We start from the raw sequence: 16,606 nt of genomic DNA, 5'->3' as shown, positions 1-16,606 counted from the left end.
GAATTTGTAGATCATATCGACACGAAGTCCTCTTTAAAAAATTGGACAATCAATGCGTGATACAACAAATGATCATTAGGTGGTAAAGGAATGTTCGGAAGAGACATGGGAAATCGAACATAATTAATAAAGCACGACCTTGCAGAGAATATATTTAGGAGCAAATGTCGCATAGGAAGGACTTCTGCCAAGTACAAAATGTTCGACGCGGTTCCTTGTTGATAATTTATTTAGATTATACCTCGATATTCAACGGACTTTAACTTCTTACAGTGCGCCTCTGTATATTCTTCGACAGTATAATGATACTGACTCTAACCTAGGAAAGGACGCCGACGACAACCAAATCTCAACGAAAACGCGTATCTTGATGATACACTATGTATTTTCTCTTTATGATGACTATCCATGGTATCTTCATATCCTAAACCAGGCCAGCTGGTGGGCGTTCAGTGACCGTCCTGTAAGAAAAAGATAAAAGATATTTAAATTTGCTCGGAATATTACTAAGCTTAGCTAACAATGCATTGATGGACCGGGCAATGTGCTGAAATAAACGGATGGCCTGCAGTGTTAAAAATGTCTAACAATAAGTATGTTTGAAAAAGCTACAAATACATTACTGTAGTTAAAAGTATGACAAAACTGAACACACCAATCACATGTCTGAAGCAGTTGAAAAGTTTAAATTTCCCACGGTGGTCATATTTTAACGTGATATTAAACGAATCAAATGAAATTAATGTGTGTGACAGAATACACTTTCAAGCAATATTAAGCAGCAATAATAAATCAAAACAGTGTGTAAACTTATTTAGAACTACTGGACAATTCTTACAAGATTACAGAAATTACTGTTAACGATAAATTACTATCCTAAATTAATATAGTTGCGTTGTTTCGTTCAACATGAGTGCGTTAATTCGGAATTGCGTAAGGATGCTGGATTCCAAGAAGTAGGGCGTTGGAAATGCGGGGTCTGAGAAGCGTGCTGGTTCAAGGAACATTCGGCAAAGGGGGTCTTTGCTATGCTTCTTCATCGGAATCGGTGTCACTGAAAAACGTGCAAATGACGTCTTCTTGACCAAACTCTGGTGCTACGTACACAATGCGCAGAGTATTCGTAAAGCCGGAGCCTTGTTTCCATCCGGTAACCACCACAACGGTGTCTCCAGTCTTTATAAAACCGCGACTCTTGCCAAAGTTCAATCCAAATTGTACGCGAACATCCACATCCTGAAGCCAGTCACTCAGTGGTGCTTCTGCAAATAGTACATGAAAGAGTTCAATACATTTGTAATTATTAAATAATAACACAGCATGCGCCTGAGTGTCCTGTACATTCGATATGTAGTAAATTGTATTATTTTTTTTTTCTATTTTCTCTCTTTCTCATCACTACACGAAACTGCAAATAGTCAACATTGGTTCTCACCACACAAGTGACATTCACCTGTATAATGCAGAGGTAGAATTCCACGGTAGAGATGCGACTGACGAGCAACTTGATGGAACCTGGTGACGGAGATAATCGGACAACGAGGTCTGTACTTCGAAATGAGATGAGACGAACGTCCGGAAGTTGTGATAACGATTATGGCGGAGGCAAGACATTTGGCAGAAACTTCTACCGCAGCGATCGCAACCGCGTGGGTAGCATCGATCGGTGGAATCGCCTTGCTGGTGAGATCCAAAAAGATTTGTTTCTGCCAAAGAGCAGCTTCTGCTTCTTTGCAGATGTCCGCCATCATGCGGACGCACTCCAGAGGATAGTCACCTTTCGCCGTCTCACCTAAAGACAAATCATCGTATGAGTATCTATTTTCAATTTACAGAATTTTGCCAGAGAATCGAATCTTGCATTAAGGTTGTTACTGCGTGCAAAATGTCGCTTGTAAATTAAAACATAAAGAAAGGAGTCAGTACCTGAGAGCATGACACAGTCAGCTCCATCTAAAATGGCATTAGCCACATCGGATGTTTCGGCTCTGGTCGGACGTGGTTTCTTGACCATGGACTCCAACATCTGGGTAGCGCAGATCACAGGTTTTCCGACCTTGTTGCATCTGGAGATCATGGTCTTTTGGGCAAGGAAGACCTTCTCGGCGGGTATCTCGATACCCAGATCACCTCGAGCCACCATGATGCCATCGGACACGTTGATGATCTCGTCGAGGTTGTTTATGCCCTGTTGGTTCTCGATCTTGGATATGATCTTGATGTTTTTGCCCTTCTCGCCAAGGATCGCGCGAATTTCGGAAAGGGCAGAGGCATTGCGGATAAAGGAAGCGAATATCATGTCGACCTCTTGATCGACGCCGAACTGCAAGTCAGACTTGTCCTTCTCGGATACTGCCGGCAAGTCTACAGGAACACCCGGCAAATTGACTCCCTTCCGGGAGCCCAGCAATCCTCCATTTTCAATTGTCGTTGTAATTTGAGTTGGAGCTGCGAAGAAAAGAAAACTTTCATTATTGCATTTGAGAAGTTTCCTGTGTATCATCAGATGACAGATTTAAGAAAATTCATCTTTCTGGTGAAGAATTACAAGTCAACAGGATATACTAACCGACAGCTGTAACGACTAGCGAGATCAACCCGTCGTCAACGTAAACGCGATTCCCGACACTCAACACCTTGCTGATATTGTCGTAATCGACGTAAACGATTGAAGCATTGCCCTTTTCGGCATATGCTTTGTCTGTAGACAGCTTGAAGGTTTCGCCCTTTACTAGTTCCACCTCGGCAGCACCTCCCTGAGAACAAGCAATTTAATCCACGATTTATGACTTCCATTTATACCCTGTTGGGTATATTGAGAAAAAAGATTGCATCGAAAAGAAAACTCTGAAAATACGAGTAATGAAACTCTTCCCGTGACAAAATACGTGAAAGACCAATCGCTTCTTTCTAGTTGTAGTATATATATTTCACTCCAGTGTTCAAAATATCAAGGCGATTTATACAGGATAACTTTTTCCTGTTTGTAAAGAAATATTGCTTTAAGGGGATGTGAAAGTGACATCCGAAGAGTCAGTCTTTCATGAAATTTTTCTCTGAACTGGGTGCGCTGAATCCTTCAAACTTTACTACATGAATGTGGAAGTTATAAGGAAGGTCCTGACACTCACGAAGTTTCATTTTTTATAACAAATTTTAAAAACATCTATGAATAAATAAAAAAAAAATTGTAAATTCACGAGTTTAGGGACCTTCCCTACACCCTCCATATTTATATGGTAAAGTTTGAATAGATTCGGTTCATCGGCAGTGACAAGTTTCGTGAACGAGAGCTCTTTGACGCCACTTTTTACATCGCCTTTTAAGGTTATGTGGAAGTGGTGTCGAAGAGGTATTGTTTATAAAACTTTTCTCCCAACTCGGTTTACCGAACAGTTTGAAACGATACAACGTGGATAGGGAAACTATAAGGAAGGTTTTGAAACTCATGAAATTTAAATTCTTTTTAAATTTGTTTATAGGTATTTTAAAAATAGTTTATAAAAAATTTAATTTCGCGAGTTTCAGGACCTACCTTAGGGTCTCCATATTCACGTTTTAAAGTATGAACCGATTTGAGACACCCAGTTCGTAGAAATGCTTTATGAACGATTGAGCTTTTGGATGCCACTTTCAGATCCCCTTAACTCGTAATCTGAAGAAATTGGAGAGACCAAGTATCCACTTACGCCTTCCAAAAGACCGGTACGAATTTCTGGTCCCTTAGTGTCCAGAGCGATGGCCACGGGGACAGTGATGGCATTTTTGGCGGAGAGGTTTTTCTGCGCCTGTCTGACGTTGGCGATGGTTTCCGCGTGGTACTCGTGGGAACCGTGAGAAAAGTTCAACCTGGCAATGTTCATGCCAGTTTCGATCATCTTCTCGAGTACTTCGACACTGCGAGAGGCAGGCCCGATGGTGCAAATGATGCCCGAAAGTCGGACGAAGGAGACATGAGAATTGATGTCGAGGGCACACATGTGGTCCAGCTGATACTGCGCGTTCAGGGCAACGGTGTTTGGTGTACCAGCCATCTGAGCAAAACGACGATAAATCGATTAGGCAATTCCTTTAACAATTAACATCTAACGCAAGCGAGGGATACGGCACTGGCGGGTCAGCGTGTGAATCTGCCTCGAAATATTAATAACGTGTAATGAAGGTTGAACCAAAATGCGCGAATCATCAATGAGACCGAGTCTGAAGAAAATAAGGATGATTAAAATGATATTAGACAGTGTACGGAGCTTGCCGATTTTTTTTTTGCAATACGTAGTTTTTACCCAACTCCGAGGAAAATATTGCAATAATTTCCTACTAGTGCGTTATCTGGGTACAATTAAGATATTGCACGCACAAAGAGTACATACAATTACAAACAAAGAAAAGTAATATGTATCTAATGAAAGTAACGTCGATTTCTTTTACTGACGACCGTAATTGCTTATGTGTCATTCAAGATACCTACCGTGTCTCGTATCTTTACCTACGGTCTTATAATTATAATTAGCCACTGAAAGTAGCTATTGAATGTAAAGAAAAAAGAAACTATTAAGAGAGGCGGGTAAATAATGAAATATATCTTGGTAGTAATTAACGTTTCGGGCCGCATGTACTTCGGGGAATTGATGGAAATATTTCGACAAGATTTTTTTTTCTTCTTTCCTCATAATGGTATATACTAATTTTATATAGACAACCGTTTTTATTACCTGACATGGTAATTGGTAATGCTATTAGTAACTATCATGCCGATACGTAATGACATGCATTGCTATGAGTAGTGAAATTAGTGCGTGCAGACGTGCATTAAAGACAATATTAAGAGATATTAATTTTTAACGACAATACAGATTTTCGGTAAGAAAAGGCATTGGCAAAATGGCGACGATTGACTTCGAGTTTTTTTTTCTCAACAAAGCTTGAATGTTTGAATAAATCCTTATGCATGGTCTTTAAATCAGATAGGTAAAAAGTGTCGAAAACTAATTTTTGAGTACTGAAACATATGATTTATCGTTAAGGGGATGTGAAAGTGGCGTCAAGGAGGGGTCTCGTTTATGAATCTTTTCTCCGACTGGGTGTCCTGAATCGACTCAAACTTTACAAAATAAATGTGGATGGTACAGAGAAGGCCCTGAAACTTACGGAATTTCAATTTTTTTTCCAATCTGTTCATAGATATTTTTAAAATTTGTTACAAAAAATGAAATTTCATGAGTGTCAGAACCTTCCTTATATTCTCCATATTCACGTTGGGTAGTCTAAAACGATTCGGTACACCCAGTTCAGAGAAAAATTTCACGCACGATTGGCCCCTGAGGTGCTACTTTCACACCCCCTTAAAATGCAACTTTTTTCGTATCCTACAATGTCTTTCGCAATTTTCTTCAACGCCTCTCATCAGCAGCGTTACCCTTGCGTTCGAAGTCAGCGCAGGAATACATGCAGTTTATAAAACGTAATCGCTGGAATAAACATGTAAATTCGTCAGGCAAAATAAGAATGGCAGAAATCCGGCCACAAATAAGGGAGAAAGAAAATGGCAAAATGCGTGCTTGCTAGGAGGAAGAAAGACAGAGCAAGCTCGGCCTCGGCAGAAATAGGTTGCGCTATGTTCGTGGCAAAAGTCTTGGACGATTCGCCATTGGTGAATAAAAATAACCGCAGCCACGAGCAACACTAAAGAAGCAAAGGGCAAAACTCTCCCTCAGTCGCGATTATATTCGCTGTGTATATATATATTTTTCTCTAACCTTACGGTGGCGCGAAGAAATTAAACAAATCTCATAAATGGTGCACCACTTTCTGTTAACAATTACCCAATACGCAGTTTAATCATCTGGGAGTTATAAAAAAATATTTGTGTACTCAACTTAGGAAAATATATGATTATAGAAAATATGAATACAAGGTGGCTCTTTAGGACAGGATATCCTTTAGCAGTCGTTTCAGGTAATTGTCGCGATCGCACAAGAGTTTGGCCCATTTTTGCGTACAAGTCTAAATTACAGAAGAACCAGAGTATGTAAAAAAGAAAAAGTCGACAGATTTTTAATTCTATATCGATTTCATTGTTTATCTACAGTGATTTCTCATTCAAAGAGTAACCGATACATGCTATTTCCATATTATTTCCACTTTGTTTACATGTTGATACAACCACTGGTCAAAGTTTCAGGTTAACCCAATACGATAAGCCTTCTTCTAAACCAAAATCAAAATGATATCAAAAGGCACATTTCTCATGTAATATTTAGGCGACGGTCCACGATTAAAAAATTCAAACTCCCGCGAAAGGATATCAGGTTGAAAAAAATATTCAAGAAACGATGTATGTTAATCTTCATTAATTTCCATTTCTTAACCCTCCCGAATAGTAAATTCGCATGCTGAATATCCTCCATTTTGTAAGCACCGGTCATCGAGTGCATCATCAGCGGGCGGTAATTTGCAAACATCAGTTTCATTCCAAAACCGCATTCGATTAATTTAATCTTTACATACTCTGGGGGTAATAAACGTATCTAAACATTCCACACCATGGATTACTTCCGCTAATACTTTCAACTCTAGGGAAAACAAAAAAAAAGGAGAAGAGGAAGAAACAGGTGGTTATACAAAGTGAAACACATCCAAACAAAATCGAGGCTAAAGAACGACTGAAAAACTCGCAAACGAAGGCAAGGAAGTGCTGAGAACACTGAAAATCAAAATGGTACCTGGTCGTTGACGGTAATCCAGCCCATTTTGGCAGGCTGCGTAAATAAAGTGGAAATGCGAATTAGTGTCAGGCAGTGGAAGCTGTCTCTTGGCAGAGACGCTAAAGGGAAGGGCAGCCGTCTCGCGATCGACTGCGCTTCCGGCACGGCGAACCGGGACCGGAAGTGGGACCAGAACCCGAAATCGCGACGTGGGTGAACCAGCGGGGTAAATCGACGCATCGGACGACGACGGAACCACCGAAAGACCCTTCGCTCTTTGCGTCGCAAACGCGCCGAAAATAGTCCCAACATGTCGAAGAGAGCCCTCGCCACAGTTTGCCGAAAATTTCCAGCGTATTTCGACCTACCTCGAAGGTTTTTCCCGAGTTTCCCGCGATCTATCAGAACCGGGCGAGGAACTGTCATATATATCGATTCAACATGGCCGAAGTTCAGCGTGCGCCCATGAAATAGTAAAAGGAAACAAACGACAATGGTCGGTACCACAGAAAGTGATCCCAGGATCGGACCCAGGATCTCATATTTTCGCTGATCTAACGACACGAGCGCTACTCGCGGAAACTAAGGGAACTCCAATCCTAGGTGACCAAAATATTTCCTACTGACGTAGTTCACCTAAAATGCTTCTAATTTTGCAATTAAGGTACGCAAAACGAAAAGATAATTCGCGAATGATACACAGAATGTGATGTCTTGATCGGGAAAAAAAAAACTGAAAATCTTGGATCCCTATAGTGGGGTCGATTTCAATGCATGGCGTTTTATCTCCTTATACTACTTCGTGCGTTCGCCCCAAACGACGGTATTCATCCTTATTATCAGCCCACAATATCACTTACACAAGTTAATTACGAAAAAAATATACTGTACGTGTAATTTCTAATTTTTAATAATAAAAATAATGCTTACTGAAAATAAAGTGCCCTCGTTTATGAAGTGACACATCCTACTTCAGCCTCAATTTTGATTTTCAAGATGACAGGCTAGTTCCTCGATGGATAATAAAATATTTCTAAAGTAGAAAATACTTTCACCCGAGTCTGTGAAATTATTGAACTGGGAGTATTTAATTAGGTAAAGCGGAAATGGAATTATAGCCGGTTCTCGTCGTCGTCCGATATCAAGAGTTGACAGAATCAGGAGAGAGTATGACAAAAGCTGACTGTTCGAATCGCCAATGTCAATTTTAACCACTGCCGTGTTCACCGATCAAATTGTCATCTGATCATTGACGTTTTCACGGTCATGATGCAAATGGGACAAGGTGTAGGTCCATGGAGATTTCATTTCAGACTCGTTTTGCGCCTTTGCGAAACGCCGCCATGCTGCAATATGCCTAAGGTTTATTTACAAGTATCATTACGAATTAATTGATCTAGAAATCAAGAAGTGTCTGAACATTCGATAAAATCACGTAAAAACAGGAATGGAAAGACAAAAAATACTTCTAGTCAAAGATTTCTATTATTTGATCTCCCTTATATTTACCTTTGCATTTCCAATTATATTTTCATTGATTAGTTCGTTAGCAAAGATGTTTATGGTTTTGTATTGTGACTCGCTGGTCAAAAGGCCCGCGCAGGAGCACACCTTGTCCCCTTTTAATCATGTTCACGGTCACGACTTTGACATTAGGATGCGATTTGGTCTTTTTAAGGCAATGAATAACCCCACGTGCTGCCTGCTACAGAAGGTAACAACTTCCACGGTACGAAAATTCAAATTTCCCGGGGTCGAGAAATAAAAGAAAGGAAGTAACTCATCAGAACCCTTGTGACGGTTATTTTCTTCTTTCAATAAATCTCCATGAATTTCGATGCCATAATTTCACCTTTCTTTCCCAAAATATCTGAATTTTCGTTGAAAAATGAGAGGAGCGAAGGAAGACAAAGGTCGCACGAAGAGCGAACGCCAGACATATCAAATATTAAAGTCTCCAGTGTAATGTTATTTCCGACGACAGTAGGTATGTTTCAGCGAAAAGAACGTGCCTCGATAAAAATGTCTGAAACGCTATTTTCGTGCCGTTACGCGAAAAAAATAAAAACACTGCAGGATTGGCCTTGAAATCCACAGAGAAAGATTCCATGCTTTGGAAGCCGTGAGCTTCAATTTTGTATAAATCTATATCCGCGTACAATTCGCTCTCGGCGAAATCTTCCGAAGTCCACCCGTCGATATTTGCACAATCACTTCGACGCAAAGTGCACATTTCCGAAGTAATGTCGCGACGGAGCGTATACTGGCATGCAAGTTTGTCGACACGTCTCAACACCGGAAATAAGAAGCACTTAAACGGTAAATCAGCTCAAATTCAACCGCACAAAGTTGACTTCCTTGTGTCGATGACTTTAGCTCACGAATCGGCAGACGAAAAATCAGTTCCGTAACTGTGAACGCCGCCAATAAAATTCTTTACGAAATGTACATTTCCTTGATAAGACCGACAAGGAGTTCAAATTCCCGCGCAAAGATGGCGCGACTGTTGACGCGGCCATTGAACTAGGTGCCGAACATTGTTCGAAGGTTCAAACTCCTTGAAATATTATTTCTGGTAATATTATTAATTAAAAAAAAAATGGGTTCAAGCATCTAGAATATCTTATATAGGATACGTTAAAACAGCTAATTATAATTAATTGCGTAAAATAATCATTTAAGATAAAACTTTGCCAAATAATTACAGTCATCCTCTAATTCATCGGCGAAGGGTCATGAAATAAGTAAATTATAAATATATCAGATTGAGACATAAGTTCGTCCGGTGTCCTTTTGTAACGAATTGAACGAAAATCCGCAGGACTCAACCCAATAAAACATTATAGATTTAAAGGATTTTTCTTTCAATATATGTATGTACTTATATTGGATCGAAGCATAAGTTACATGTGACAATACCGAAGGAAGAAAAGACCCCCCCATAACTATCGTCCTCGCGTTTGCGAACGGCAAAAAAGTATAATTTCCCTTGTCACCGATTTGTCCTGTCAGTCGATTTTTCCGACATGAGTTACATAGAGTTCATGTACAAACATTGTTTATTATCGCGCCTTACGTGGCCCGTTAACGACCTGGTCATTAAACTTCCTATCTTGGGCTTGGACTTGCTTACGATAGGAGACATTTGCAATGAACCCGAGAGGCTTTCATACGCGATCCGAAAGGTCGGAGTCTCACTGAGCGCGGCGCGTCAACGCGTCGACGATAAAAAACTAATAACGAGTGCGCTTAACCTCGCGCGTTATTTCTGCCCTAGTTCTGATTGGTTTTGAAGTGAAACTTCTTACAGTAGTTGTATGTCACGCGTTACAAGGACTCGTGTCGGAACACTTTTTTTAAACTTAAATACCATCTATATTCATCTATCGTTGTTTCATCGAAAGTGTTTTAGTATTACCACAATTTGCGCGAACGTTTCCGTTAGCATTATTCAAATTCAGCACTTGACGCTTCTACCTTGGCCAAGTTAAGATTAAAATCGCAGCTCCTTACATTGATATTTCATTTCAATTTTTTTTTTTTTTTTAAGTAAGTTTAGTAAGTAAGTTTTTTAAGTATTAATAAGTAAAACTTCTTATGCGGCGCCCGAGTCTCGGCCATTCCAGGAGTAAAATGCTGAAAAAGATGAGATGTAATGAAAAAGCGTTACGTATTGGAATGTATCCCCTCTCCTTTCCCGCATATGAAGCCCGTGACGTCATCCATCCCGTACGTGTGTATGTGTGTATATATAGTATATGGCGGGCAGCGTGCATCGTCATAGCGACGTGGCGACGCACAGTGGGCTAGAATCCGAAAATCTTGGCCAAAAATCAAGAAAGGTAGAAAATTTGTCAAACTATGACGAATTTAAGGTTTCTTTGGGTCGCTGATTTTATTTTTTTAACCTTCACCGAACGAGTAAGAACATTTCGGGAAAGAATGATTAAGGACAATTACTAACAGATAATAATTCTCTTTTACTTGGAAGTTTAACTTCCAACGCGGGTTAAAGCCCTTTTTCTGTTATCGGAACGTTGACGCGCCGCGCTCAGTGGGACTCAGGCTTTTAATCGGCGAGTCGATTCTATCCCACGCGTTCCGCACGTTTGCAGTAGCCACGTGTTCGGAGCATGAACCGTCGTTAAGGATCCCACCGAGTCTTCCACCTTCCAGAGATACCGGGTGTCCATTTTAACGCTAGATTTACGAGACTCGTCAATTAGACGAGTTCCGGAACTCACGGTCAAAATTACAGAAACGATTACTATTTTTATTCTATAAAAATAATTTCCTAATATCACATTTAAACGTGTAACTTAATAGGGTATAATGAAGATGTTTTTAAATTAAATAAATCGATTTTTTTTTAAGAAAATGCGGGTTCCCGTTTACCCGTCAATTTGAAATAGATATACAAGAAATGTCCGTAAACCTAGCGTTAATCTTAAGATCTTTTTAACCGATTTCGATGAAGAGGAATCATAAAAGATTGCCCTGCACCGAGGAAAAAGTTCAGTTGACTAAAACAAATATATATTCTCGACATATAACGTTGCCTGAATCATATGATTGCAAGAAACAATTGTTTAGTCGAAAAGAAAAATTTATATAGTTGATTTAAAGAAATGATTTGCTTTGAATGTTCAGTTCTACCAATTCGATTGTTCGATCGCCTCAAATAAGAAAAAGTTAATTCGATCACCTACATTTTTGGTAGAAATGATCGGCTGCTGTCATTAATAATACAAAATTTCTCTCAAATGGTAGAGGTTGTCGTTCTTCTATATATAAGACACGTCGTTTGTAGCGTTAAAGTCACAATGCCATTCTAAACGCAAATTCTTTAACATTTTTTGGTCCGCGATACGAAATACTCTAACGCTCTCTGTGTCAAGCAAACTGATCCTTTGATACTTATGTACATACTTGACTGCACCCTATTAACTATAAATGAGTATCAACGAAAAAGCTCTCATGAATATCAGTTTTTGATTCGTCTTCAACCTAAAAAAAAATTTGCATACCGCTTATTACGACACGTCGCTCTAAATTATTACCACGTAATGAAGCGTATGTATTAGGTGTAAGGGGAAGTTCTGTCGTTTATTTTGTTCTTTCTTCTAAAGAAGTGTACGTGTTCAAAAACCGACAAAACTTTTCCTTACACCTAATACATTGAATCGTAAGATCCCGCGCATGCGCGGTGCATAACGTCCATTGAGCGCAGTCGAACGAGGTGGCAACCACGTGACGAAAGTGTTTCATGGCCGTGCCGGCTAAAAATCGTTACCGGCTCCATCTTGGAAATAAAAACGCACCTTGAGATGCAAGAAAGAACGCGGCCGTTGCGGCACCTCCTGTTTCTCGGTTTCTCCGAAAGCGCCCTCCCCCCTCCAAGAAATGCCGCGAAAGTACAACTAAATTGCAGTTTGTTCGGTCCGCTCAACCTAACCCGGGGTCCGCCATTTTTACCGGCTCGCGCAGGATGCTAAGGGGTCGTTCACATCGGCCGTGAAAGGGAAATGGAATGCTACATTTCATCATACGATGCTGTACAAAGAACGCCCAAATATTCTTACGTGAAATTATTGTAACAATTGAGGTCAATATACTTAAGATTATATCTTACATCTAGCTAATACCGTGCAAATAATTTTTTTGTTTTAATAAATCTCAATAAGTTCTCCCTTCGTACCGAGGATTTATTATTCGAATCCGAAACATTATGGTGCACGGTAGGTCAGTACTATTTTCATAGGATATATTGTAGGAAAGGAGAAATCCATTTTTGATACGCGATATCGTTACTATAACCGCCGCATTATACTTTCAGCGGAATATAAACGCACACGTGGACAAGTCAACATGAATGCCACACCAATGTTTACACGCCGCAAGTGATAATTTGAGATTACGCGTGCAGTGTCTGATGTGGCGAGATCGTTTTCACTTTCTGGAAGAGCCAAAGGAATATTTCCAACGCGCTCTGAAAGAGCTAAAGGGATGATTCATCGAGTGAATATCGTTAAATTGCGACAAAAAAAAATAGACGGCGATAACATTGGATACTACTGATTCTTTCATCCCGAATGTCGATGACCTTTCGACGGACTTAAAAACAATAAGGGATGAGTCAATTAAATAATCACGATTAATTGTTGGTACCGTATGTGCGTTACCATCGTTAAATATTAAAGATTACTCGTAACTTTTGACACCATCGAGTGCATCCAGATAAGATTTCTCGGCATGAAATTAAGGTTATCATTAATACTCATAAGCGCATCGAAATTGAGGACGAGAATCTCTAAGAAATAGCCAGTTAATGGCATCGTCGAATTCCGAGAAAATATTAATTGCATTTAAAAGTAATTCTTTCCTTGATTCGGAAAAAACGAAACATACATTTGTAGAAAAACAAGATTCACCCTTTACAAAATTAATAGAAAACTGCTAACGGTCATATTTTTCCGTCAAAGTTGTAAATTTCAGAGCATTTTCGTGCAAGAGGGCAAATGTCGAGAATAGGACATAAAACAGAAAGTAAAATAAAAAATGGGAGAATTGGATAATTAAAGTGATATGAAAGGGGCATATGAGGGATTAATCGTTTATGAAACTGTTCTCTAAACTGAGTATACCAAGTAGTTTGAAATTGTACCAGGTACATATGGAGGACCTAAAGAAAGTATTGATACCCATGAAATTTCATTTTTATTCACAAAAAATGAAATGTTCATCGGAAAATTGAAAAGAAATTAATTTCATGAGTGTCCGGACTTTCCCTAGGGCCTCAACATTGGTGTGGTAAAATTTCAAACCATTCGGTACTCCTCATTCAGAAAAAAGTTTTATAAATGAGACCCCTCAGATGTTTTTTTCATATCACCTTAAAATAATATATAAAATAAGGTTATGTATCCTTGGAACGATATAATGTGTATGTAGTAATTGAACACATTATTTAACAAGCATATACCTCGATTAAATTACTTGTTGCGTTGTAAAACGATTTCACAACTAGAACACCATTTGAAGGCGTCCAAAACGAATTAAAATATTTGTGAGAAAAATCTTTGACAAAGTTCCTTAATCGTGGACACAGACTTAAGACGGGGCGTAAACCGCATAAAGATATCTAATGTAAATGACCCTAATTACGTGTATATACAGATTATATGCGATATTGAATCATCGCCGATAAAGTGTTAATACGACTATAAACAAAATCCAGGAAACATATTAATCAGACATCGGCACGCTCGTATAGATTCGTCGCGTGTGAGCAAACCTTAAGGAGCCGTTAGCGGCACAGCGATTCAAGGTCATGCCAGCGCCATTACACAATACTCTAGCGTCCAATACCGCGTCTGACTGTCCTCGGATGTTAACATTCGCATTTGAACCCGTAGGTCCTCTTTCTCCCGATCTCGTGAGATTTAGCTCCGCAAGAAAGAAAAAGGGTTAATTATACCCAAGTATTTATAACCTCGTCTCCAACGCGGAAACTGACAATTCGTTCCCAGTCACCCACCGGAACATAGGCAGACGCTGGCTCGAACAATCTTGAGTTCGATACGAAGGAAAAATTGGTAAAATTGTTAAAAAGAAAATACCCTGGACTATCATCCTATTTCGAAATCTATACTCTTATTAAAACGTCTCTCACTCAATTTCTGTATGGCTCAACAGTCTGCCAAGTTTCTTTTTCGATTATTTTAATATCCAAGCTCAACGGGATGCGCGCAGGTAATCGTCAAGTTCGAGGTTTGGACAAGTTCGAGGTTCGCCACGGGTGCGTCGTTACCTTGATGTTATGAGTTTGTCGCTCGACTTTGAGGAAACGTCAAATGGCCTGAAGCGATCTGTCGAAGAGCACCGCGTGTCACCTTCTACAAGGTTTCGGGCCAACTGACGACATAGACGTCTACGTCGAGCTTAAGGACGCGGAAGGTCACCACTCCCCGGCAGATCAGCGATGTATATACGACGGTACGACGCTTCACTCACTGACAGCGATGCTCCGTGTCAGCGTGTCGAGCGCGTCGAGTGCCTTTGTGTGCCCACCGGCAGATTCAGGCAGATTCGCTGTTACTTTCAGCTGCTGGCCGGCGCAATTCGCTGCGAGGAGCGCCCTCTATACGTTCTGAAATCACCCGCGATCGATAGTCGCCCCTCCCCTCTACGCACTTCTACAGTAAATGCTTTAACTTTTAGAGTTAATAACCGCTTAATTTATGGACATATTGTCAATTGAGGGTGATAAAATAATCGATTTTTTTTTCCTTCATATTTAATACCTCGGTATAACTCAGCGCCCATAGAACTTCTAGTAATGCCGGATTTATGCTTACGTTCTAACCTTAATTAATCGTTTTCATTTAAAAAGAAAATTTCCGTTAAAAACTAAATTAGGAATTGTATCTATGTTCTCCAATCGCTCTTTCTTACGATAGTATGTTGAGGGTCGAGCAAGTTTTACATCAGAAAGTCAAGGACATGGAGAACGTCATTATTCGCATTTTCAGAATAACTGTAAACTCTTAGATTACTAATTGACGCAGATCCCATTATGCAAGGAAAAGTATATATATATGGATATCTTGTGAATTGGATTAATTTACTCGCAGCGAATAATTTTGGGAAATCGAGATACTCGAAAATACTTTTTTAATGTATTTTCCATTTGTAACAAATATGCCCGCTAGTGTGTGTTGTAAAAACTGATTTACTTTGGTTTTATAATGGTAAATACATTTTGATACGGGGATTCTAATATATGGATGGATGTTGGGACTAATTGTGATTTGTCCCAGTGAACTTCAAAGCTTCCTTATCTGACCATGACCTACGAGTATTTCTTACACAATAAGCGCAACGTCTTCGTGTAGATATTCATACATTTTGAATGATTTGATCATTGGATAAATTCAGTTTAAGACAGAATGAAATGAAGAAACTCGGTAGCGTTTCGAGCCAAATACATTTTTATAAAGATTGAGATTTCAGGAGTGGGGGAAGTATAACTTCTTTATTGCTACAGATAAAGAAATAAACTTTCGATCAACTCAAAAAATCAGGAATTTTTTTAAATTTACCCGACTCTGATTGCTGCTATCACTGAAATACCGACGAGAAGTCCGATGAGTACACTTCGGGTGCTCGCCAAATAAAATGTTTTCAAATTGAGTTTTTAATTTCTTTTATTTGATCAGATTTAATTTTAAATTTTATTTGATTAGATGAAAATAGAAAACTGTAGATTTTCATAGATATATGATTTTAAGTGATAATATCGTTTTTGGAATAGATGTACTTGTATTATGTGGAACAAAATGTTCAATAATTTGGCAATAATATCTGATTTGAGTATTTAATAAAATGAAAGTACTAACATGTATGGCAAAAATAGTTGATTTCTATTTGTTATTAAAAAAAAAAAACGGTTTTAATTATTTTTGCAATTTAAGAAAGATGTACTTTCCATTAACTCGATGACAAAAAATCATGGTTGCAACCGCTTTGTACGTAGGCGAACTTCCGAAATTTCAGATGTCTTATAGTAATAATTTTTTCGTTTAATTAAATAAATTATAAGTTTCCTTATTTCAATAAGTAGTGAATTCAAGGTCATGACTCTTTATAATCATCCAAGTTGAGTTGGTAGCGCCATCTATACTTATGTGCCGGCATCATAATCAACAGCACTCGATAACACGAGAACGTTGTAGCCGATAACTCATATCAAAGAATGGTAATACTATCAGCACTCGATATCCGACGTGTATTTACCTATTATTAGAACTTGTAATAAGTAGCGAATTATTTATTTAAAAAAATGATTTAACTAGACACGAGTAAACCTCGAGGAAATCATTTCAATTCTACATTTAAATTTC

The 16,606-nt window shown here is 39.1% G+C and overlaps 1 protein-coding gene across 2 annotated transcripts; it reads right to left on the bottom strand.

Annotated features, from left to right (window-relative positions):
• Positions 1 to 127: 127 nt before the first annotated feature.
• Positions 128 to 14,727, bottom strand: LOC105697589 (pyruvate kinase). 2 transcript variants are annotated; one of them, XM_012421032.2, is made up of 8 exons: positions 14,515 to 14,727; positions 6,723 to 6,758; positions 3,690 to 4,034; positions 2,570 to 2,756; positions 1,927 to 2,448; positions 1,454 to 1,792; positions 1,106 to 1,262; positions 128 to 461 (listed from the first exon to the last, which is right to left on the bottom strand). In XM_012421032.2, the coding sequence occupies exons 2-8, from the start codon at positions 6,747 to 6,749 to the stop codon at positions 425 to 427; spliced, it is 1,614 nt and encodes a 537-aa protein (XP_012276455.1). In that variant the 5' UTR covers positions 6,750 to 6,758; positions 14,515 to 14,727; the 3' UTR covers positions 128 to 424. The 2 variants fall into 2 exon arrangements, with proteins under 2 accessions (XP_012276455.1, XP_012276456.1); XM_012421033.2 differs by lacking the exon at positions 6,723 to 6,758.
• Between the last annotated feature and the right edge of the window lie 1,879 nt (positions 14,728 to 16,606).

The sequence above is a fragment of the Orussus abietinus genome, unplaced genomic scaffold (genome assembly GCF_000612105.2).
Source record: "Orussus abietinus isolate OABI.00-Male unplaced genomic scaffold, Oabi_2.0 scaffold21, whole genome shotgun sequence".
In the NCBI taxonomy this organism is placed as follows: domain Eukaryota; kingdom Metazoa; phylum Arthropoda; class Insecta; order Hymenoptera; family Orussidae; genus Orussus; species Orussus abietinus.
This window is presented reverse-complemented; position numbering and strand designations above follow the sequence as displayed.

Bases quoted from the DNA above. Each gene is read 5' to 3' on its own strand.
- LOC105697589 (XM_012421032.2), bottom strand. From the start codon at position 6,749: ATGGGCTGGATTACCGTCAACGACCAG. The intron at 1,793-1,926 runs GTACTGACTCCT...ATTTGTCTTTAG, and splicing joins TGACTGTGTCATGCTCTCAG to GTGAGACGGCGAAAGGTGAC. The intron at 1,263-1,453 runs GTGAATGTCACT...TACTATTTGCAG, and splicing joins TCTACCTCTGCATTATACAG to AAGCACCACTGAGTGACTGG.